General features: G+C 39.5%; 1 protein-coding gene across 4 annotated transcripts in view; it reads right to left on the bottom strand.

Moving 5' to 3' along the window:
• The window catches only part of LPXN (leupaxin), a 58151-nt gene that overhangs the window by 2157 nt on the left and 30636 nt on the right, over positions 1 to 25358 (bottom strand). For all 4 annotated transcript variants that reach the window (XM_004466829.5, XM_058305397.2, XM_071218001.1 and 1 more), the window contains 2 exons: positions 24764 to 24937; positions 24560 to 24641 (listed from right to left, as the gene is read on the bottom strand). In XM_004466829.5, coding sequence (XP_004466886.2) covers positions 24560 to 24641; positions 24764 to 24937 — 256 coding nt within the window. The remainder of the gene's footprint in view (positions 1 to 24559; positions 24642 to 24763; positions 24938 to 25358) is intronic.

The following is a 25358-nucleotide window of genomic DNA, read 5'->3' as shown; positions in this document are numbered from 1 at the left end:
AAACAAAAAACTAAAGTCCAAAAGAAAAATGGGCAAAATATGAAGAGACAGTGCTTAGAAACAATGGGCAAATGATCAATCAACATTGCACTTACAAAAGGAGAAATGCAATTTGAAAATTAATATATATAACTTCTTATCTACCAGATTGGCAAAAATCCAAAAGGTTGACAATTTACTCTTTTGGGGAGTCTGTGGAAAAACAGCCACTCTCATCCATTGCTAATGGTAATACAAAATGGTACAACCACACAACCATTCCAGGGTCCACAGGATGGAGGAATAGAGTATGGATTAGAGGGGACTTACTGATATTCTATTCATGAACTATTGTGATTAGTAATCAAAGAAAATGTAGCATTGATTTGGAGAAAGTGGCCATGGTAGCTGCTGAGGGTAGGGAGTGGGAAGAAGAGATATGATGTGGGGGCATTTTCAGGACTTGGAGCTGCCCTGGGTGGTACTGCAGGGACAGTTACCGGACATTGTGTGTCCTTTCATGGCCTACTGGGTGGACTGGGGGAGGGTGTAAACTATAATGTGGACCATTGACCATGTGATGCAACAGTGCTCAGAGATGTATTCACCAAGCGCAATGAATGTTCCATGATGATGGAGGAGGTTGTTGTTATGGGAGGAGTGGGGTCAGGGGGGTGGGGGATATATAGGGACCTCGTATTTTTTGAATGTAATATTAAAAAAAAAAGCCAAAAAAAAAAAAACCCAAAAAAAACACCAAAAAATGGTACAACCACTATGAAGGTATATTTGGAAATACCTAACAAAAATGAATATTTACCATTTGACCCATCAACCCAATATCTAGAAATCTATCTCACGCATATACTTGAAATTTTTTATAAGAAACATATGAACAAAGATGTGTATTTCAACAATATTTATAATAGCAAAAGACTGCATACTACTGTAATGTCCATCATTAAGATATTTGTCAAATAAACTATGGCACATCCTCACAAGGGAGTACTATGCAGGTATTAAAATGAAGGATGATGATATCTTTATGTGGACATTCAGTGATCTCCAGGATATGTTTTTAAGTATTGCAAGGTGTATAAGAGTGTGTCCAGTATGCTTTTTGTGTAAGAAAGGGGGCAGTATATGATTTTATATGCAATTCCTTATAGTTCCAAAAAAAAGAAACAATGAAGGGATAAAACTAATCCAAGTGGTTATCTACTAAGAAAGGATAGGATGGGGGATGCAGGAAAAAGAATCAAAACATTGCTGAATGGGAGAAGATGTGGCTCAAGCAGTTGGGCATCCACCTTCCACATGGAAGGTCCTGGGTTCAGTTCCCAGTGCCTCCTAAAGAAGATGAGCAAGACAGTGAGCTGACGTGAAGGGCTGGTGTGACAAGCTGTTGCAATGAGATTTCACAATGAGATGCTGCAACAAGATGTCGTGATGAGATGTCACAACGAGATGACCCAACAAGGAGACACAACAAGAAACACAATAAGCAGGTAGTGGATGTGGCACAAGTGATTGGGAACCTCCCAATCACATGGGAAGCCCCAGGTTTGGTTCCCGGTGCCTCCTAAAAGAAGACAAGCAGACATAGAGAGCACACAATGAACAGACACAGAGAGCAGACAGTGAGCACAAAACAATGAGGGAGGGGGCATAAATAAATAAATAAATAAATCTTTATTTTAAAAAAATCACTGAATGCACATTGTTACATAGTTTTTGGCAATGTATTTTATGAAATTAAAAACAAATATATTGAATAGGAAAACAGCATGAAGATATGCCTAAGTGAATAAAAAGGAATTTTAGATATACCATAACTTATCTATGCACAAATATGTATGAAAGTAGAAACGCATTGGAATGGAAATGTCTTAAAAGTTATATAACGGTAACTGGGTAATAGGGTTATAAGTAAAAATTTTTTCAAGGTCTTTACATTGTTTTTATACTAAAAAAGAAAAAATGTATATATAATAAACTAAATCATTTTCAAGCATGTATCCAAGTGATATGTTCCTTTTGCTTTGAAACTCTCTTTCCCCCAGACACCTACAAGTTCTGGTGCTTCGATTAATGCAGGTATCTGCTTAAGAGAACAACTGTTCTAACCACCTTGTCTCAAATAGCACTGCATCACTCTCTCTCCCCTAACATTTATGGTAAATTAGTAACTTAGTTTGTAAACTAATTTGAAACTGCCTACTTTTCCCACTAGATTATAAGAACTATGAGGGCACCAACTTTGTTTTTTGTCTGTATTCCCAATACTACTATAGTACCTGATACATTAATAGTAACTACTCAATTAATATTTGTTAAATAATAAATAAATGAGCAAACATGTGAACAATATTAAAATAGCAAAACTGAGACCATCAGCTTCAGAAGAACGTTTCAGTTTAGAGTCTCATTCTAAGATTAACTAGAATATATATAAAGTGGTGAAATTTTCTATAAGGAACTCTCCTTAGCATTTACTTGGACAGGTTTCCTATATGAAGTATATGAAGTAAATAAGTATATGAAGATGATATTATTAGCAATCCCACTTATACAGCACCTGCTTTGTACTGATTCCAACTGAGAACTTTACCTACACACCTGAATTGAAATTAGATTCTTCATGGCAGCCCTCTGAATTAAGTATTAGCCCCATTTTAAAAATGAGAAAAGGGCAGGTCAGAGAAGTCACAAATAACTAGTCAGTGGAAAAGCTGAGATTCAAACAGACCCCTAACTTCCAAGCCTAACTTCAGTGCCACGTCTCAAACTTAAATTCATTCTGACTTTAATCGCTCTGCAGGAACTGGTAATATCAGCTGAATCCAAATATCATAGCCCCAAAATTTCATGACTATGACAGTTCTACCTGTACCTATTAAAATAGTGCATAATCAAAGCATGCATAGTGGCCTGAAAAGTGTCCAATCCAAGAAACATGATTTCTAACAAATCACTTTGCTAATAGTAGCCAAATCAAAGAGCGCAATAGGAGTAGCCAGGGGTTGGGACCCAAATCATGCAGCTACTGTTTCTCCATTTTAGAAAATTTTGACATGTTTTGATGTCTTGCTTTGTTCAACTATGCTTTCTTTGAAAAGAGGACAATTTTGCAGACTTCTGCGTTCTACTAGAGTTCTAAGAACCTAAACTAGTAATTTTGTAAGTAGTCCTGTGTTCTTCTTCTAAACCTCTGAGACACAGAAGAGGTCCCTTTCCTTTTTACATTTTATCATAGGCTCTCTAGAATCTGATTAAGGGCAACTGAATACTGGGAAGGCTTACCATTTAAGCAAAACAAACATTCACAGTCACCTTTCTAACTTTTGTGTGACATAGTAATTCTCAAACTTTAGCGTGCATCAGTCACCTAGAGAACTTGTAAAAATGCAGATTGCTGGGCCCCACAATCATTGTTTCAGAGTCTGTAGGTCTGGAGCCCAAGAATTTGCATTTCTAATAAGTTCCCAGGTGATGCAGATACTGCATAAAGCAAATGACATAAAACTGAGTTTGCCTTCAAGTAGGTATTACTTGAGAAAGTTGTAAAACATGACAACTAACCAAGGAATGACCCTCATCTAGACATCTGCAGGGTGTCTGGTTTCAGGAGTGGGACAGCAAAGTAGCAATGGCTTCTGTTTCATCTCAGGTGGGTAGAGGGAGAGGACTTAAAAGCAATCAGCCAAACTGTGATACCCCTGCATTTAGTAATCCAATAAATTAAGAAAGTTTCAGCACTTACTTTCCTGGAGGCCCTCTTTGGGGCCAATTACCTCTGGAGGATGGATGAGAAACAATGACAATTAAAAGTTCCATAGAGAGGGGAGGGTTTTTTATTGTCTGGTGAGACTCAGCCTCAGGGGAATAAGGGAGCACCTGCATGGCCTGGATAATGAACAATTAAAAAGAAAGATATATAGGCACTGAGGACTTAGTCCCTGCAGGAGGATGCGAAGGTCTGATGTGCTTGGAAACTTAAGCCTTAAAGGGGAATTCTCTGAACAGAAAAATGCAGATGAATTTAATTTCCCAGGAGGTTCAGTGGTTAAGCCATCATTATAGAACTGTGTGTGTGACTATGTGGCTTGGAGTTGTAGAATTTGAGAGAGGTTCAATTATTTGCGTATAGAAAGGCCAGGACTCAGGAATGATTTTGAGAAGGACAAATGGTTTATTGATGGCCGGCAGGATTCGGGAGCTTCCAGTTGCAAACCCAAGCCCGGAACAAGATTTTCTAGTTTCTTTTATACAGAGATGAAAGGTTAAATGGTCCTTTTGTTTCAGTTCTCAATAGGCTTGAATTAGCATATATATCGTCCACTTCTTAGGTGAGCTTTTAGCATAGACTTCATACATTCTAGATAAGCCTTTAGCACATTTGGTTTGCATTTCCCCTGAATATTTAACATTTATAGACCTTGCATTGTTAAACTGTTTCCTGGGACTGGAGTCATTGCCATGGTCACCAAGGTCTGGACTGCAGTCTCTTATCGTCTCACATCCACAAGTCACAGACAGCTCAGGTTATCTCTGAAGAGACAAAGAGCCTCCCACCCATAGCCTACATCAGAGTAAGACAGGATGCCATGAGATTAATAGACTGACCATGTGGTATGAGACACATTTATAGAAAGCCAATGACAAAAATGGAAATACAACCCAAAAGGAGTTTCTGACTAAAAAGTAGACTTTTTTGTCAGGTGTCTCAATTTATAAATAAGTTTTAAATGTGGATTCATATTTATTTGAAGTCAAAAATGACCTAAAACATTTTCCAATTGGCCATGTCTATTTAGTAGGGACCCAAGTCAAGGACAATAACTAGCATCTCTGTAGTGCTTTATGGTCATCCTATCGATAGGATATTTTCCTTTTGTAGCTAACTTATGTTTCTTCTTAAAATGTGTCTGTATCTTGTTCTAAATTCAGGCAAATTTTACATCATAATCATCATGGGCGGCATTCACTTCTAATTGTTCTACTCAACTAATTTTCAAACCTCTATGACTATTTGTACACTATAAATTTACCATGACACATTTTAATAACATTTAGAATAAGTTTCAATGAAAAATGCTGCTTAACTAAAGTGCAACCTAGAAATGAAATAACTAATGATTTGTTAAAAGCACTGAGTAGGATACAGTGAATAAGAAAATTACTACAAAGCACTTTGCTCATGGATTATGTTAGCGCTACTGCATTTCTGTCTATTGCCACATAAAGTCTACCATGTTGGTACCAAGAAAGGTAGAGATCCACAAGCAGAAAGGAACTGAGCCTCAGCCAAGGGACAGCTGTACTGTAGAAAGAACATGAAACTTGGAGAAATTAGACCTGAGTTTAAATCCCAATTCTTTGACTTTCTAGTTGGATGACTTTAAGCAAATCACTTTGCCTCCCCGAAGCTCAATGTAATCATCTATAATAAGGTAAAATGTGGAGTAAAGTTGCTCTCACAAGGTTATGATGAGGATTAATTGAATAATAGTTAGCAATATACATAATAACATGCCTGATATTTAGGAAAGTCTCCATGTTGGTGAAGGACCTAAATATATGGGATTTTATCTTCACTTTCTCCTGAAACATCATAGATGTAATAGAGAATTTTTTAAAATGTAAAGACTCATAATGAAAAAGAGAGAAGGAAAGGAGATGTCAACAGATGATATATTAGTAACACATTCCAAACTTTAAAGTAGGTATAGGAATGAGTGGCAACTGGTTTGACAGAAACAACAAAAGCAAAAAAAAAACCCCAAAAAAGAACAAACCTATGCCTCTATAGAGGGGAGGTGCCAAAAAAAAATTAAGCCATCTTATATTTCACAGCATCAAAGGAACTCAGAAACTGAATGATAAAGTTTTCTTTAAAATGAGGGCTAGGAGAAGGCTGAAACCAGAATTGGTTGGAAGTCTGAGAAGCCGTTAGATCAGATCTCCCTTGCTATCATAAGATGCAGTGATTATTTTTGGAAATATTGAACACTTAGAGACTACGGGCACCTTGAGGAAGGAAGTCTAGCATTCAACTGAAAATGTGAATGGTGACAATCTCATTCCCCTATTCCTTTTTCATTCTCAGAATGCTGACAAAAAGAAAGTCTCTGGTGAAACTGACTCAAGAATAAAAGACCTATGTTATGAATACCCAACAAAATGGCCAGAGCATCCTAGCTGAGTATCAAACAGTCCAGTATATCAGTCAAAAAATTCTGCCTATGTCGAGAGATTCCAAACAATATTTTAGAGTTTCATTCTTAAATATTAATGGACGACTAAGGTTTAGCAGCATTTGATAAAGACCAGTGTAACAAGATATAAGGCACCAAGATGTAATAGATAAGAAATTAGCCAAGTTGAGCTCTAAGACACACCTCAAAATAGACAGCCAAGGACAGTTTGTACAGTTCTTGAACTTGTCACCCATATTGAGGACATAAACAGGTAAAGAAAAACAAAAACTGAGAGGGATTTATTTGGAGAAAAATGTGCTATGAGTACACTACCACCACCACAAAGAGGGATGGTATATGGTTCCCCTTTCACCTTAGGTCAAGAAAGGGGCTTCAAAGGACTCATTCAAAGAGCTGAATATGTGTCCCATGCCATTAATGGTATGCAGTTGATGGTATCTGACTCAACTCTGGAGAAAATTCATAGGTGAGAGTCTGGCTGAAGTGGTCTGTGGCAGCAGAACAGAGACATGCAGCTGAAAATTAACTGTAACTCCAGGGATTGTGAGGGAGAGGGGCAAGTTTTCCATGACACACATTTGGAAATGTCGAAGAAAGATGGCCTGGAACCATTTCAATTATTTCTAAGTGATCAACTCAAGGAAACAATGAGAATACCCCCAAAAAGAATCTCTTGCAGAGAAGACTGTCAAAAAAAAGTGTGCCAAGGGGGGGTGGGGGATGGGGAAGGCGACACATATAAAAAAGGTAATCAAGAGACATCATAGGGCCTATACTGAATCCATGAAAGCATCCAAGAAAAAAAGTCAGAGTATCTACCAGGCCCAGAAAGCACAAAGCTAGCAAATAATAATAATAGACAAGTTAGGACCTTCCTATCCTACATTCCATTGTCATCCTTCCCATCCTACTCCCAGCCCCACCAATACCTCAAATTCCCCACATCACTCCCACTCCTGTTTCAACCTTGGAGGGGTCAGAAATCAAGATTAGGGATAGGGGTGAGGGTGGTGGATGCCAAAGGCAGGTAAGGAGAGATGAAAGGCATACCTCCCTCCCCTGGCCTCCTGTAGTTTGAAATCTTTGCCAGTGGATTTCAGCTTAAATAAGTTGTCACTTTAAATAAGTTAGAAGGTTTAGCTGTTGCATAGACTGAATTACCTAAGGACTTAGTTTCTGTATTTTGTGACTTAAATTGATTTTCCATTTAGAATATTTTATTAAGAGTAAGCAGAAAGACATGTAACTGCCCAAGATTTTATTTAGGAAAAAAGAAAACTTTCCCTGCTAAGTTAATTTTAAAATGACAGGAAAGACAAAATAAAGAAGCTTTTCTGATTTTATACAGGAGTTATAATGGTTCAAAATAAGCAAAAAAAGAAGAAATCAGAAAAAATCAAGACAATATGAAATACAGAAAAAAATTGCTAAGGAGGGAAAACAAAGTCACAAAGAAAGGATCAAAAATAAGAATAAAATAAAAACTTTCAATCACAGAGACTAGAAGACAGTGAAGAAATATTTACAGAATTATAAGGAAAAATATTTTCCATCTGGAATTCTATGTCCAGGGAACATAATGAAGGATAACAATAGACTAAAAATATTTTCAGGCATTCAAAGTCTCAGGAAGGTTATGCCCTATTCATTTTCTCACAGGAAACTACTGAAGGATGTGCTGCACCAAAATGAAGGGAGTAACATGGATTAAAAGATATGGGATCCAAGACAATCAGCAAGATGGTGGCAGAGTAAGGAACTCCTAGAGTAAGCTCATGCTACAGGGCCATTAGTAATCACACAGAGCTATCTAAAGCACCTGTTAGGGGCCTCCAGGAGACCAGAAGAGCATGCTGCAACATCCTTGAAGGAATGGAAGAAGACTGCCCATCTGCAGAGAAGCGCCATAAGTAGAGTACTCCACTCCACAGAGGCTGGTGCCCATCCTTCACTGGTGGCATAAGCCACTTTGGGAGCTATTCTGCCAACTGGAATTGGAAGCTCCACTTCCCAAAAATGAGGGAGGAAGAGATGGTTGGGCACCAACTTCAGCTACTGATTAGTAAATTCAGTGGGCTAAAGTATAATCCTAAGAACAGCTAAAATTTGAAATTGTCCCAGTCAGAAAGAGGCCAGTAGCCTCCATCTTAACTGTCTCTGGCACAAGGGGAAGCAGGGTGGACTGAAAATCACAATGCTGGTAGGAACTGGTCTTTTTTTCATCCAGATCACATTACAGCTCTAGCAGAAACCCCAGCCCCACCTCTGTCACGGAGGAAGCTGGGGAACCTGAGCCAGCCTCTCTGGGAAAACATAGGCCATGTCTGAGAGGCTGGTAACCATCCTATTCTGGTGGCGAAAGCCACTCCGGGAGCTTTTCTGTGGCTGGAAGTGGAAGTTCCATTTCCTAAGAACAGGGGAGGGAGAGATGGTTGGCCACCAACCTCAGCTACTGATTAGTAAATTTGGCTAGCTAAAGTATAACCCTAAGAACAGCTAAAGTTTGAACCTGTCCAAGTCAGAAAGAGGCCAGTAGTCACCATTTTTACTCCACACTGACCATGAGGGGAAGCCCGGCTTACTGAAAATCACATTGAAGGGAGAGACCTATTTCTTTCATCCAGAACAGACTGCGGCCCTAGCCTAGGCTTCAGTCCCACCTCTATCAGGGAGGAAGCTGGTGAATCCTGCACCAGCATCTCTGGGTAACTGCAGGAACATTTGGCTGGCACAGACTGAATAGTAGAAATCTACCAGGGTAACTGAAGTCATTTTGTACCTGCATGGCATAGATTGCTGCCCACACCTGCAGCTATCACAGCACCAGGTAGAGGAGAAGGGGGGATGAGGCTTTATCAGTCTCTCTCAGCAACTACAGTTTAGGCCTACACAACTTGGATTATGACACACAACTGTGGCTCTGTCCCTACCTCTGGCAAAAAAGAAAGGTGGGAGAAACTTCATCAGTCCCTGGAGCAATGAGGACAGCTCGAGTCTCCACAGCTTGCAGCACCACCCATATCCTTGACTCCTACTACACAACCAGCAAGAGAGAAAGGGCAAGAAAGCCCTAAATTAAAGAGAGAAACTTTACCTGGAATAAATACATCTAGTAAGCCAGATACCAAGACACTGACAAAAATTACAATCCATACCAAGAAAGAGGAAGATATGGCCCAGTTAAGGGAACAAGATAAGCCCACAGATGACACAAAGGAGTTAACTAATTTTAGATGTTCAAACGAATCTCCTTAATAAATTCAATAAGATGGCTAAAAAGGTTAAGGGTATTAAGAAGACACTGGATGAGCACAAAGAAGAATTTGAAAGCATACAGAGAAAAATAGCAGATCTCATGGGAAAGAAAGGTGCAATAAAGGGAATTAAAAATACACTGGAGTCATATAATAGCAGATTTTAGGAGGCAGAAGAAAGGATTGGTGAGCTTGAAGATATTATGGCCTCTGAAAGTGAACATACAAAAGAACAGATGAAGAAAAGAATGCAAAAAATTGAACAAGTTCTCAGGGAACTAAATGACAGCAAGAGATGTGCAAATGTATGTGCCATGGGTGTTCCAGAAGGAGAAGAGAAGGGAAAAGGGGCAGAAGGAATAATTGAAAGAATGGTAGAAAATTTCCCAACCCTATTAAAGGACAAAGATATCCATGTCCAAGCACCACAACTTACTCTCTTATGAATAAATCCGAATAGACCAACTCTGAGACACATACTAATAAGAATGTCAAATGCCAAAGACAAAGAATTCTTATAGTAGCAAGAGAAAAGTAATGCATAACATATAAGGGATACCCAATAAGACTTAGTGCCAATTTCTCATCAGAAACCATGGAGGCAAGAAGACAATGGTGTGATATATTTAAGATACTACAAGAGAAAAACTTCCAGCCAAGAATCTAATATCCAGCAAGATTGTCTTTCAAAAATGAGGGCAAGATTAGAATATTAACAGATAAACAGAAACTAAGAGAGTTTGTAGCCAAGAGACCAGCATTGCAGGAAATGTTAAAGGGTGTGTTACAGTCTGAAAAGAAAAGACAGGAAAGAGAGGCTTGGAAGAGAGTCTAGAAATGAAGATTATATCAATAAAAGTAGCTAAAAGTCTCAAAAAAGTTTTGAAAATAAAATATGAAGGAGAAGCTTGGAGAAGATGGTGGCTGAGTGAGCTTGCCTGGTAATGTCTCTGCAGGGGGCGGCTGGGCAGCGTTGAAGGCTCTTTGGGACCGCGCTGTTTCGGGGATTTTTGCTGGTTGGAAGGTGTCTGGACGTCAATTTGGTGGGAAGGTAACAGAGAGGATACGTCTATAATATATAAACGGAGGTCCCAGCTGGGCGCGGGAAGTTCCCTCCTTGGGTGGGCAGAGCCGCGGTATCGGGTGCTGCTGCAGCTCGGGGAGCCTCCACGGCCAGGGTTTTTTTTTTTTTTTTTTCCTTTTTCTGGAGGCTTTGCGGTGCTGAGGAATTCACGGATACTGGGCCGGCTGGTGAGGGGTTGAAGGGACAAGACACCTTTGCAGATCGATTTGGGGAGACAGACGGTGTTTTGTTGTGAAGCGGGGGACGTTTTGGTTGCCGGACAGGGGGGGTTGCGCTTCCGCCTGGAGCTCCATCCCCACAGGTCCAGCTGCCGATCAGCAACGGAACTGGATTTTTGGCAATAAGGGGGCACAATTGGGAGACTGTTGTAGGGTGCAGTGAGGGAGGGGGACACGTCTGGAAGCTGATTGGGGAATATTTTGCAAAGTTTGGGGTTTCTGGTCTCGGAGTCTGTTTTCGGCGTTTCCAGCTGAAGCCCAGCCCACCCGGCGGGGCTTGGGATCTGGGTCATTGAACTGGCTGTGGTGTAGAGGCGCCCTCAAGTGGCCGTTTTGTGGGAGCACAGGGAGGGAGCTGTCCAAAGGCTGAAACCCTGAGGAGTAGGTGAATTGCAGGGATCAGACATTTAATATAGAGTTTGCGGACCTGGCTTCCCCCACGGGGCTGGCACCCAGCTACGGGGATCCCTGAGGGCTGTGTTGCACTGCGGGGCTCCTAAGCTTCCTGTGGACCAAATTTGAGGTTGCCAGGTCTGGGTCCCCTGGACTCTGGCAGTCCACACCCCAGACTCACACCTCTTGAGTCTTCAGTGTCTCAGACTTTCCACCCCTGAATCCATCACGCCCGGGGGTCTACCTGGGGTCCTTGAGTGCCCCGGACCTTAACGTTTGCGTTTTATCTTTATTGGTTCATATTGTTTCATTTTTATTTTCACTTTATCTTATTTTTTACTCTTTTTGACGCCCTGAATGCTAATATTGCATTATCCCCTAGTCTTTTCTCCTAGCGTGTCCCCCAAAGTCCTTTTTTTTATACAGTTATTTAGGGTTTTTTTTCGTTGTTGTTTTAGATAGTGTTGCAATTGTGACACGTGTATACCTGTATCTCTCTTCCCCCTATCTGTTCCCCACCATTTGCCGATCCTCTTTTTCTTTCTTCCTTTCTTCTTGTCTTTCTTTTTTTCTTTATTATAATTAGTTTTCCTTTTTCGGTTTTCTCTTTCCCTCTTGTCCCTCATTTTCCACTTATTTTATTTTAATTCAAGTATACAATAGGTGCTACAGGGAACACCTCACATTTGCTGGGTTTTCCGATCCTCCACTGCCTCATTTCTGTGTGAACTGATTTAGGCTACCTACACTATCCCCTTTCCCCTGCATCTTGATATCCACTATCATCTACTGTCTCTCCTATATTCCACCCCCCACCTCCCGTTCTTTGATCCACAAAGTGTCTAACTCTTAATTTATAATACCTTTGTTCTGTTTTCTGTCTATTATCCACTCTTGAAACTATTACCTCTCCTTTCTTTCTCCCTCTCTCATGAAAACAATAGCTTTGTAGTTCATACCATATTCCTCCCAAATTCAGTCATCTACCTCATAAAAGGTACTCTACCTACAGCTATAACTCAACACAATCTACATGAATCTAACCTCCATCCTCCCAGATTTCATATTCTTGCTTTGTTAACATATATCACCAATACAATTCTACACTTTTTCCTTGCTTACACAATTGCCTTTCCCTGGCACTAATACTTTCCTTTAAAGTGAACTTAACCAGCAACAAGAAATTAGAATAAGAAGAACAAAGTGACAAAAAGAAGATATAACACTCACACAAAAATAACAGCTAATTAATCTCCAAGACTAGACAAAGAAGCTAAGGAACTGATTAAACGGGTCAAGATAAAAGGATGACCAGAAAGCAACAAAAATTGACAAACCAAATCAGTAATCAGGAAAACATGGCTGAATCCAATCAACAAACTAAAAATCAGGAAGGGGAGCAGAACTTCGCACAAGCAATGAAAGATCTCACAACATTTATCACCAACAAATTTGATGAAGTAATGAAAGAGGTTAACAACATGAAGACAACACTGGGAGGGGGAATTGCAGACATAAGCAAAAACATAACAGACATGATGGGAATGAACACCACAGTTCAAGAAATCAAAAATACACTTGCAGCAAATATCAACAGACTAGAAGAGGCAGAGCAGAGAATTAGTGATGTGGAAGACAGTACATCAGAAATCAAACAGATAGTAGAAGGGGTCGATAAAAAGATAGAAAAAATCCAGCTAGGATTTAGGGAACTGAATGACAATGCAAAACGCTCAAATATACGTATTATAGGTATTCCAGAAGGAGAAGAGAAGGGAAAGGGGTCAGAAGGAGTGTTGCAGGAAATAATGGCTGAAAACTTCCCAAATCTACTGAAAGAGACAGACGTACATATCCAAGAAGCACAGTGCACTCCACTGGTCATAAACCCCAACAGGCCCACCCCAAGACATATACTCGTCAAATTATCCAATGCTCAACACAAAGAGAAAATCCTAAAAGCAGCAAGAGAAAAGAAAACCATCACATACAAGGGAAGCTCCATAAGATTAAGTGCTGATTTCTCTTCTGAAACCATAGAGGCAAGGAGGCAGTGGTATGATATAGTCAAGGTACTAAAGGAAAAAAATTTCCAACCAAGAATACTCTATCCAGATAAACTAGCATTCAAACATGATGGAGAGTTCAAAATATTCGCAGACAAACAGAAACTGAAAGAGTATACCAACAAGAAACCTCCCCTTCAAGAAATTCTAAAGGGAGTTCTGCAGGAAGAAAGGAAAAAACAGGAAAGGCAGAGTTGGAGGAGAGTATAAGACCAACAACAACAACAAAAAAGACAAAAAAATATATATACAAACAAAATATGACAAACACAAATCCAATCAAAATATGGCTAACACAAATAATTCCTTGATAGTAATAACACTGAATGTCAACGGATTAAACTCACCTATCAAAAGATTCAGACTGGGACATTGGATAAGGAAATATGACCCATTCGTATGCTGTCTACAAGAGACACATCTTAGACCCAGAGACGCATGGAGATTGAAAGTGAATGGCTGGAAAACAATCATACAAGCTAACAATAACCAAAAAAAGGCAGGAGTAGCTATATTAATATCAGACAAAATAGACTTTAAATGTGAAACAATTGTGAGAGACAAAGAAGGATACTACATTTTAGTGAAAGGGAAAATCTGTCAAGAAGATCGAACAATCATAAATATTTATGCCCCTAACAAGGGTGCCTCTAAATATGTCAGGCAAACACTGGAAAAACTAAGTGAAACAATAGATACATCTACAATTATAGTGGGGGATTTTAATACACCACTATCAACTCTGGACAGAACATCTCAAAAGAGAATCACCAAAGAAACAAAACATCTGAACAGTATATTAGAGGAGCTGGATCTAATAGATATATATAGATTGCTACACCCAAACACAGCAGGATATACATTTTTCTCAAGCGCACATGGATCATTCTCCAAGATAGGTCATATGCTAGGCCACAAAGAAAGGCTGAACGAATTCAGAAAGATTGAAATCATACAAAACATTATATCTGACCACAGTGGAGTCAAGCTGGAGATTTGCAAGGGACAGAAGCCCAGATTTCACACCACGATTTGGAAATTAAACAGCACACTCTTAGAAAAACAGTGGGTCAAAGAGGAAATCTCAAAAGAAATCAATGACTACCTTGAAACAAATGATAATGATAATACAACATACCAAAATCTATGGGATGCAGCAAAAGCAGTACTGAGAGGGAAGTTATAGCCATAAATTCATATATCAAAAAAGAAGAAAGAGCAAACAGTGAACTAACAGCACATTTGAAGGAATTAGAAAAACAACAACAAAGTAACCCAACAGGAAGAAGAAGGAAGGAAATAACAAAGATAAGAGCAGAACTAAATGAAATAGAAAATAAGAAAGCACTTGAACAGATAAACAAGACCAAGAGCTGGTTTTTTGAGAAGATTAACAAAATTGACAAACCTTTAGCGATACTAACAAAGAAAAAAAGAGAGAAGATGCAAATACACAAAATAAGAAATGAGAAAGGCGATATCACCACTGACCCCACAGAAATAAAGACTATCATAAGAGGATATTTTGAAAAACTATATTCCAACAAAAATGACAATCTAGAGGAAATGGACAAATTCCTAGAAACACATAAGCAGCCCATATTGACAAAAGAAGAAATTGATGATCTTAACAAACCAATCACAAGCAGAGAGATAGAATCAATTATTAAAAATCTCCCAACTAAGAAGAGCCCAGGGCCAGATGGCTTCACAGGTGAATTCTACAAAACATTCCGGAAAGAACTGACACCAATCCTGCTGAAACTATTCCAAAAAATCGAAACAGAAAGAACATTACCCAACTCCTTCTACGATGCCAACATTACCCTAGTACCAAAGCCAAACAAAGACATCACAAGAAAGGAAAATTACAGACCAATTTCTCTAATGAACCTAGACGCAAAAATACTTAACAAAATACTTGCTAATCGTATTCAACAACACATTAAACGAATTATACACCACGACCAAGTGGGATTCATCCCAGGTATGCAAGGATGGTTCAACATAAGAAAATCAATCAACGTAATACACCATATAAACAGATTGAAGGAAAAAAATCACATGATTATATCTATTGATGCAGAAAAAGCATTTGACAAAATACAGCACCCTTTCTTGATAAAAACACTCCAAAAGATTGGAATACAAGGAAATTTTTTGAACATGATAAAGAGTATATATGAAAAACCTAAAGCCAATATTGTGTACAATGGAGAAATTCTAGACTACTTCCCTCTAAACTCAGGAACAAGACAAGGATGCCCACTGTCTCCACTCCTATTTAACATTGTCTTAGAAGTACTTGCTCGAGCACTGAGGCAAGAGCCAGAAATAAAAGGCATTCAAATTGGAAAGGAAGAAGTCAAAATGTCATTATTTGCAGATGACATGATCCTATACATAGAAAACCCGGAGAGATCTACAACAAATATTCTAGAACTCATAAATGAGTTTAGTAAAGTTGCAGGTTATAAGATCAATGCGCAAAAATCAGTAGCATTTCTGTACACCAATAATGAGCAAGATCAGGAGGAAATCAAGAAACAAATACCATTCACAATAGTAAATAAAAAAATCAAATACTTAGGAATAAATTTAACTAAAGAAGTAAAGAACTTATACAACGAGAACTATACAAGATTGTTCAAGGAAATCAAAGAAGACCTAAATAAATGGAAGACTATTCCTTGTTCATGGATAGGAAGGCTGAACATTATTAAGATGTCTATCCTACCAAAACTGATCTACACATTCAATGCAATCCCAATAAAAATCAACACAGCCTTCTTTAAGGAACTAGAAAAACTAACTATGAAATTTATTTGGACAGGAAAGAGACCCCGAATAGCCAAAGACATACTGAAAAAGAAAAACGAAATTGGAGGAATCACACTACCTGACTTCAAAACATACTACAAAGCTACGGTGGTGAAAACAGCATGGTATTGGCATAAGGAGAGACACATAGACCAATGGAATCGAATTGAAAGCTCTGATATAGAACCTCACATATATAGCCACATAATATTCGATAAAGCCACCAAACCCTCTCAACTGGGAGAGAGTGGCCTATTCAACAAATGGTGTCTGGAGAACTGGATAGCCATATGTAGAAGAATGAAAGAGGATTACCATCTCACACCTTATACAAAGATCAACTCAAGATGGATCAAAGACCTAAATATAAGAGCCAAGACCATAAAAACCTTAGAAAGCAGTGTAGGGAAACATCTACAGGACCTTGTAATAGGAAATGGATTTATGAATATCTCACCAAAAGCACTGATAGATAAATGGGACTTCCTCAAAATTAAAGCCTTTTGCACCTCAAAGGAATTTGTCAAGAAAGTAAAAAGGGAGCCCACATAGCGGGAGAAAATATTTGGCAACCATATATCTGATAAGAAACATAACTTGCATATATAAAGAACTCCTATATCTTGAAAATAAAAAGATAAACAACTCATTTAAAAAATGGGAAAAAGACTTAAACAGACACTTCTCCAAAGAAGAAATACAAATGGCAAAAAAGCACATGAAAAAATGTTCCAAATCTCTAGCTATCAGGGAAATGCAAATCAAAACCACAATGAGATACCATCTTACACCCATAAGATTGGCAGCTATGAAAAAAACAGAAGAATACAAGTGCTGGAGAGGATGTGAAGAAAGGGGAACACTCATCCACTGCTGGTGGGAATGCAGAAGGATCCAACCATTCTGGAGGACAGTATGGCGGTTTCTCAAAAAAGTAGCCATAGATTTGCCATATGACCCAGCAATACCACTGCTGGGTATATACCCAGCAGAACTGAAAACAAGGACGCAAACCGATATATGTACACCAATGTTCATAGCAGCATTGTTCACTATTGCCAAAAGTTGGAATCAACCCAAATGCCCATCAACAGATGAGTGGATCAATAAAATGTGGTATATACACACAATGGAATACTACTCGGCTGTAAGAACAAACACACTACAAACACATGTGATAACATGGATGAATCTTGAGAACCTTATGTTGAGTGAAGCAACCCAGACATTAAAGGACAAATACTACATGACCTCAATGATTTGAAATAACCAAGCTGCCCTAGATAGCAAGAGACTGAACGATAGGCTTACAGGAAATTGGAGGGGGGAGGAAGGATGTGAGCCGATGTCTACAGGGGTGGAATTTAAGACGAGATGGTGGTAAGTATGAACACAAAGAAGAGATAAAAGGGGGGCAGGGGTTGCCTTTGGTTGGGGCTTTGCGGGTTTGAGGGAGGCTGGGGATGGGCGGATGGGTAAATTGCCCAAAAGTGGGGGGAGGGAGGGGTAGCATACGAACACAGGAGAGGGTCAGGTGATGGTGGAGAGTAAAATGCCAAGAAAATCATATCAAAATATAATAAAGAGGGTTACCTGTTTAGAATGCTCGGAGGGGAGGGTCTGATGCAGGACGGGCTCCTGGGGAATGTCTAAATGCTCATTCTGCCAGAGTGGGTGACACCATGGGGTAGAAACCCAAGTAGTGAGAGTGGGGGTGGACCCACATCCTGGGGAGGACTAATGCCATCAAATAGAGGGAACTGTATCCCTCGAGAGAAAGGGTGGCTCCCAGGGCATTGGGGCAGTTGAGCAAGTTAGACCCTGAACACTATTCCATCTATATCTGGAAGCGGCTCCTTGGGAAACGGAGGCTGGCTGTCACTGTGGGCACCAAGGTGGAAGGGAAAATGGACGTTAAATGTGTGTAACCAAGGTAAATGGGGGGTAAGAGAGGAGTTTCGTGAGAGTACACAAGGATGGATATAAAACATGTAATATTACAGCATAACATATAGGAGATGACAGACTGATAATGTAAACCATAATGTAAAACATAGGATAGCTAAGAATGTAAAAAACTGTGTATCCTAAAGTATGCACCACAATGTAAGCACAAATGTCACCTTGTTTGAAAGCTATTGTCTCAGACTCTGTACATTACGTTAAGTAAATATGATGTGAATAGGGTGTAAGAGTATCGCTGTGGAAGGGAAAGGTTTTGTGGTGGATGTATGGGAGTGCTGTATACTATATATATGCATTGCTGTGGTCTAGGGCTCCTGTGAAGAGAAGCTCAATAATTTGGGGGGGGGGGGAAGATAGGATGTAGAATTTTTTCCAAGTCAACATGTATTCTTTATATAACCTTTAAACCCATAGCTATATGCCATTTCCTAGTAAGGGACCCTGACATTATATTGGGCTTCAAATTTCAGGGAGTTCTGGACCACAGAGTGGTTCAACAAAGGCAATGGAGGAATACTGGTATGGGATACCATTGACAGGGGATATATGGCTGACAGGGAGCTGTACAGAATATATGTCCAGGGTGCATGGCAATGTTTGGATATACTCATAGTGGCAACAATTAAAAACCACAGCAGGGGGGGTACTGGGTTCCTGGCCAGTGGTGCTCTGTCGTGGTCCCTAGGGGAGCAGCGACAGTCTCCCAGGTGCAGCGGCGGGGACCGGGAGGGAGTGAGGGTTCAACAGTGAGCCCATAATGCTAATGACTATGCTTGGGAGCTGATAAGCCTAAAGTAAGAACAAGGCCTAGAGCAGCATTGTGCCTGGGAATTTCCTCCTGTCAGCCTTCATGTTACTCAAATTTGGCCAGTCTCGAAGCCAAACTCAGCATGTAAATGCAATGCCTTCCCCCCAGCGTGGGACATGACACCCGGGGATGAGTCTCCCTGGCACCGAGGGACCACTATCAACTACCAACTGATGATGCAACTGGAAAATGACCTCATACGGATGGTTCAACGCGGATCAGCGGAATATCCCTGTCTACATAAAATAACATGACTTTAAAATGCTGTTTGACCTAATGTAAGGGGGAAATGGAAAGGAGAAATGAGTTTATATGGCTACGAGTCTCTAAAAAAGAGTCTGGAGGCTGTCAGAAGGATTGCCCTTATGCACAACTGAGCAGAGTCAGAGAGACAGATAAAGCAGATACAACCCCCAGATATCGGTTCCTTCGAGGGCTAAAGAGACCCATGGGAGTTATGGTCATGGCCGATGGGGTTAACTACCAGGTCAGATGGCCCCTCTTTGGAACTGGTGTTTATGTGTGACGAATCTGGACTCAGATGGGATCTCTCTTCATAAGACTTTCATGCTAATGTGCTGGAGGTGCAGTTAGTGTCGGGGTTTAAGATATATTTAGGGGATTTGAATCTCTGGACTGACAATGTGATAGCCAGGTCCTGAGCCTCAACAGACTCCAGCACCTACAATCTGACTTATTGGGCTCACCACACTCAGCTAAGATGGAGTTGAAGAAGGACAACCACCACACCATGGAGCCTAGAGTGATTACAACTGAAAGTGGGAGGATTGCATCCAGCATCCAGGTGGAATCTGAGCCTCCTCTTGACATAGAGGTGCAATGGACACAACCAATCCAATGTCCACATAGAAAAGGTAGCATTGGATTGAGAAAAGTGGACATGATGGCTGATGGGTATGGGGAAAGGCAGGAAGAGATGAGAGGTGGAGGCGTCTTTGGGACATGGAGCTGCCCTGGATGGTGCTTCAGGGGCAATCTCCGGACATTGTAAATCCTCACAGGGTCCACTGGATGGAATGGGGGAGAGTGTGGGCCATGGTGTGAACCGTTGACCATGGGGTGCGGGGGTGCCCAAAGATATACTTGCCAAATGCAATGGCTGTGTCATGATGATGGGAGGGAGTGTTGCTGAGGGGGGGGAGAGGTGGGGTGGGAGAGGTAGGGTTCAATGGGACCTCATATATATATATATTTTAATGTAATATTATTACAAAGTAAATAAAATAAAATAAAATAAAATAAAAAAACCCTAAAACCTCAAAAAAATAAAATAAAATATGAAAGATAAAACTGAATTGATGGTATAGATGCAAGAGTGTCCTTTGTGAGCTACAGCAGATATGCATCACTATTGCAGGGTGGTGTGAATGTGGAGAAGCATGGGAAAATTCATCTGGGGTGATCTATGGACTGTAATGTAATACTTATGGATCTATGTCAAAGATGTACTGTGTTGATAATGGGGTGGTATGGAAAAAGTGTGCCAAATGTATGCTATGGACCTGGTAATAGCCTGTTGATATTATCTCATAATCTGTAACAAATGTTCTACCATGGTGTGGTGTGTTGATAGAAGGGTGTTGTATGGAAATCCTGCACATGCACTTGATTGTTTTGCAAGTTTACAACTTCTGTCATAAAAATATATTTAAAAAAGAATCACAGGGTGGGTTAGGGGAAAATACACCAAATGTAAGGAAAGGGCTATAGTTAATAGTTAGATTTTGACATTCTTCTTTCATAATTTGTAACAAATGTCTCACAACAATGTAAGGTGTTGGTGGTGGGCTGATGTACGGGACCGCTGTATTATGTTATGCATGTCTGCTTTGTAAGCTCACAACTTTTACTACATACTTATTGTTTATTCATGTTCATGTATAAATGATATAGTTGTAGTAGTAGTAGTAATAATAATTATTATAATAGGTTGTGTTGGGGGAAAAATACACCAAATGTAAGATACTTTGGTTAGTAGTAATATTTTGAGGATTCTCTTTAATCATTAATTAAAAATGTTTCACGACAATGCAAGGTATTGGAGGTAGGGTGAGGGATGAGAGCCCTGAGTGATGTTATATTTGTTTGTTTTGTAAGCTCACAACTATTACTATACACTTATTGTTTATGTATGTCTATGTATGACTGATATACTTCAATAAGTTTTTAAAAATTTGAAATAAAAAAAAGACATGGGCTCCAAATAGGAAATAATGGAAGGAAGTTCCAGGATAATGGTTCAGAATATCTGCTTCTCAGCAGGCCTGGGGAAAAACCATTTGTGTTAGAGCAGGTGTGATGCAAGGATGTTTCCAAGGGAAAAAAAAATGGAACTGACATATTACCAGATGTGGTTGAGCATTTTGAAACAGACTTCACAGTTCTGTTAAATAAATCAGTAATAAGTACAAAGAAAACTATGCTAATGAAAAGGGATCCAAATACTAACTTCAGGAAAAAAACAAACTTATACATACAGGACATTGTAACAATTATCATCATCATCATTATATCTCCATGTGCCAGGCACTGTTCTAAACACCACATTGGTATTTTCTCTTAAAATCTTCATAATAACATTCCTTGCATAAACTACAATTGTTTCAGTTTTATTTAGCTTAGGTGTTAAATCCCTAAATGTGTAGAAAGAATACCAAGTAAATAGATTAATATTATATGTATTAGGTCTTTAAGATGATGAAAGTTGTAAGTTCATGTCTAATAAAATTAAATTAAAGAAGGAAACATAGATCTGTCCTCTCATAAACATATAAATTAAATTTCATCAGTTGCTAATTGTAATTTAAAAAGCTTTTTTAAAGGTAAAGTAACTTCCAGTTTGTTTGTAAAAGCACCTTCTAAAACTGAAGTATTTGAATGGCTAATTCCAGGAAGCCATTATTAATCAGAAACCTAAATTGATATTAATAACAAAAAGTAACTTCATAACAGGAAAACTGTCAGAGGCCACCTCAGTTTGCATATTAAAGTGGTGGTAAGGAAAGATAATCTTGGCTCCATTGGGAATTTCAGATGTTCATAAAATAATTGAGAAAGTAGTTTTCCTGTGCTGCTAAAGTAAAATACTTGTTAATTAATGTAATTGTGGTAATGGTGTAAACATAAAAAGCAAAGAACCAAAATAGTTAAGGTCATTTAAGGTCATTTATACATTGCATTGGAAGTGTTTAGAAAGTGTATAAAAATCAAAAGAGATAGAATGCATTATCAGACTCTTTTGTATGATCAAATCAGGCCTTCAGTACACTGCATGTTGCCTCTCCATTTGAGTTATTGGCTAAGTTGGTCATTGACCCCTAAAACAATAAAGGTATCTACTACTACTCTGGTTATCTCCTGAAGTGGATGGAGAGTACATTGCCGTTTCAGACTCCTGCGGCAGCTGGCAATGACTTGATATGGCCAGATGTATGAGGGACATTGCCTCCAGACTGCCTTTGTTTCATAGTGCTGAAGGGTGCTATGCATCAGGCCAGTGAAACACGAGAGTCTTACCTTCCTAGTCTCTTTCTAGGATCAACTGTGCTGCCGCATGCTGGCTGTGTAAAGGACATACCATGTGGAGTAAAAATTACCAGAGTATTGTGAGTAGAATTTTAAAAAACACAATTGGCATTATAGCTTGCTTCCATGGAAAAATAACATTTACGGTATTGTAAACCTGGAGCTTAGATCTATTAATTGAAACTCGAAGAGGAACTTGTGAATTGATTAGTATTAACTACTGTACCTATATGCCTGATGATATGATATTTCTTCTACATCATATGAAGAGGGATACTGAACATGTTAAAAATCTTGGTAAATTTAATTCATTTTCTAAGCTATTAATGAGCATGCCTATAAGATAAAGGAATGGTTCTCTTAAGTACTGTCTTTATTTTCCTTGCCATATGCTTGTCTTGTTGTTGTCTATACTGTCTTTGTGAGTTTATATCTAGGACAGTGGCCTCGCCATACCTTTCCTAGTTCTCCTAAGCATAATCACTGCTATGGGAACTGGGTTGGCAGTTTATACCCAAACCCAGCAGGTCCACCATAATCTCTCCCTAGAGTTAACCACAGCATAAAATAACTCAAGGAATAATGATGTTTCCCATCAACTTTGGGAAGATGCAGCCTGTAAAGGGACTTGGCCCTTCCCACTCTCATGATCTAGGATGTCTTGGCTGGCCCCCTTTTTGGGCCCAATTACCACCATCTTCTTTATCCTTTTAGTGGGACCATGTATCTTCAAAATTCTAATTAAGCTTATTTCTTACATAATTGGTGCCTTATAAGTCATGTAGGGATTGCATCCAGGACCAACCAAGATGCTGGACCTGTTTTCTCTCAACCTGAATAGAATAGTCCAAGAGGTCTATGCTGTGTCAGGCAGGAACTACTGCTCTAACCAACAGAAAGTAATTACAGAAGAATGACCATTGCCCTCAGCACCCCCTTAAAAATAAGAGCCTGAACTCTCTGAGTGGGGAGCTGAGGCAGGTTAGTATAGGGATATGAAGAGAAGATGAGCCACAACATGGCCAACAGACAAGATGGCTGGGAGACCCCACCAAGACCTTGACCTTGAAGTCCCAGTTGGAATTATCTAGGGTCAGATAGTTCCAAATAGGTCTCCCCGTTGGTCTCAGATAACCCCAAACAAAAGGCCTCACCATTGGCCCTCACCACTGATGGGGTAACCAATAACACTAGGGCTCCTCCACTTAGCATTAGCAAGGGGAGGAATAATTAATAGTTTAAAATGTGATTACACAAGCCAAAATCTGTTCTCTCTGCCTAGAGGAACCTACATCAAATTTTGGTGCTTATTTCCCTCCTTCTCTTCCATTTCCTAGGAAGCTCTGTTCTTTTACCCCATTTCCCAATAAATTCTTTTTACTGGCCTAATTTTTTAAAAAAAAATCCTAATAATGATTTTATAAATTAAGTACTCTTACTATGCCCATTTTACTGATGAAGGAAGTGAGGCACAGATGGTGAATGGCTTGAACAATACCACGCAGCTAATAAATGAAGCAGCCTAGATTTGAATCAGGTAATCTGACTCCAAAATCCATGTTCTACTATAATTGTTTGCTACACAGCTCAACTGTGAGAAATACTTATATGATTGTCACTATGTACATACTGAATCCTGATCTAATCTGAAATTTTGACCTAATTATAGATTGAGAATGGGGGGTAGGGTGGAGGGAGGAAGGGAATATGTTGAGGGTGAGCTAAAGTATAAAGTAATAATATTTCTAAATTCTCAAGTTCCCTAGTAGAAAGTCAATATACAATAGTTAAAATTGGTAAGAGAAAAAAAATCAACCGATAGTAATATAAGCATATTATTTAAAACATACAAGTAAATGACAGAAGAATCTGCTGAAAAAAATTGGAGGGAAGAAATGGATTAAGGGGTGGAGAAGGAAAAAGCAAGGGACTGATCCTTTTCATTATTAGCCTTGAAGAATATTTGAGTTTTTAAATTATGCATGTGTATTTCTTTGATAAAAATATTCAATTTAATAAAAAATTATAAGTGTTGGGGGAAAGGTGAGGTGGGTTGACATAAATATATAAAGGTGTGATGGGTTCATATACCACTTGAATGATGGTGTCAAAGCAGGACTACTGATGACATATGGAAAAGCAAAGCTCTACCAATCTTCTATTAACTGTTCCCTGGGCTGTGGGATACAGCATCCTCAGACATACCTTCTGCACCAAAAACCTCTCCACAGTGAGAGCAGAAGAAGTGCTCTGGGTGCCAAGTCTGGTTCATTGCCGTCAGCACTTTCTGGAAAAGGAATATGCAGGAAGATATTAGAATGCCATGGAGCTTTAAATATGAGTCTGGTTCTAAATGAGTTAAAGAGGCATGAATGCTGAAGGGTAGGTTGGAAGTGGGAGTTTACTTACATCCACAATGGGAGCAGCACAGTAGGCACACCGTGGAGAAAAAAGGTGGTGGTAGTCCTTGGGACAGTAGGCCAAGCTATTCCTCTCAAAGAAGGGACTGGTGCCAATCTCTTCTTTGCAGTGAGTACAGACAAAGTGTTCTGGATGCCATGCTTGCCCTAAAGCGTGGATCACCTGGGGGATGAAATAAAGCCTGACACAGGAGCCCAATTGGGTGCTCCAGATTCTGCAGGTTGCTGACTCTAGACAGCATTCTTCACCATATATTCCACATAACTGACACCACTAGAGTTGCACAACATTGAGATCTAGACCTAGGTTCTGCCTAAGACAGTCTGTTGTCGGTGCTCTAGGGATGGGAAAGGGTGGCCACTTCCTGACTGATCATACCAATAAAAGCCTTGAATGTTCACTCCCACTCTACTGCCCCAGAAGGTGGTAGAAATAACATACAGCAAAGTGGCAACAGACAAGAGATAACCACAGCCCTGGTGTAGAAGGCATCCTTGGAAAAGGAAAAGGCCAAATGATAGTTTCTATTCCTCAGGTCAGAATACCTCAGCTCAAACCTCAAGCTCAGTCACCACTCAAGGCC

This window comes from Dasypus novemcinctus, chromosome 10 (assembly GCF_030445035.2).
Source record: "Dasypus novemcinctus isolate mDasNov1 chromosome 10, mDasNov1.1.hap2, whole genome shotgun sequence".
Classification (NCBI taxonomy): Eukaryota; Metazoa; Chordata; class Mammalia; order Cingulata; family Dasypodidae; genus Dasypus; species Dasypus novemcinctus.
This window is presented reverse-complemented; position numbering and strand designations above follow the sequence as displayed.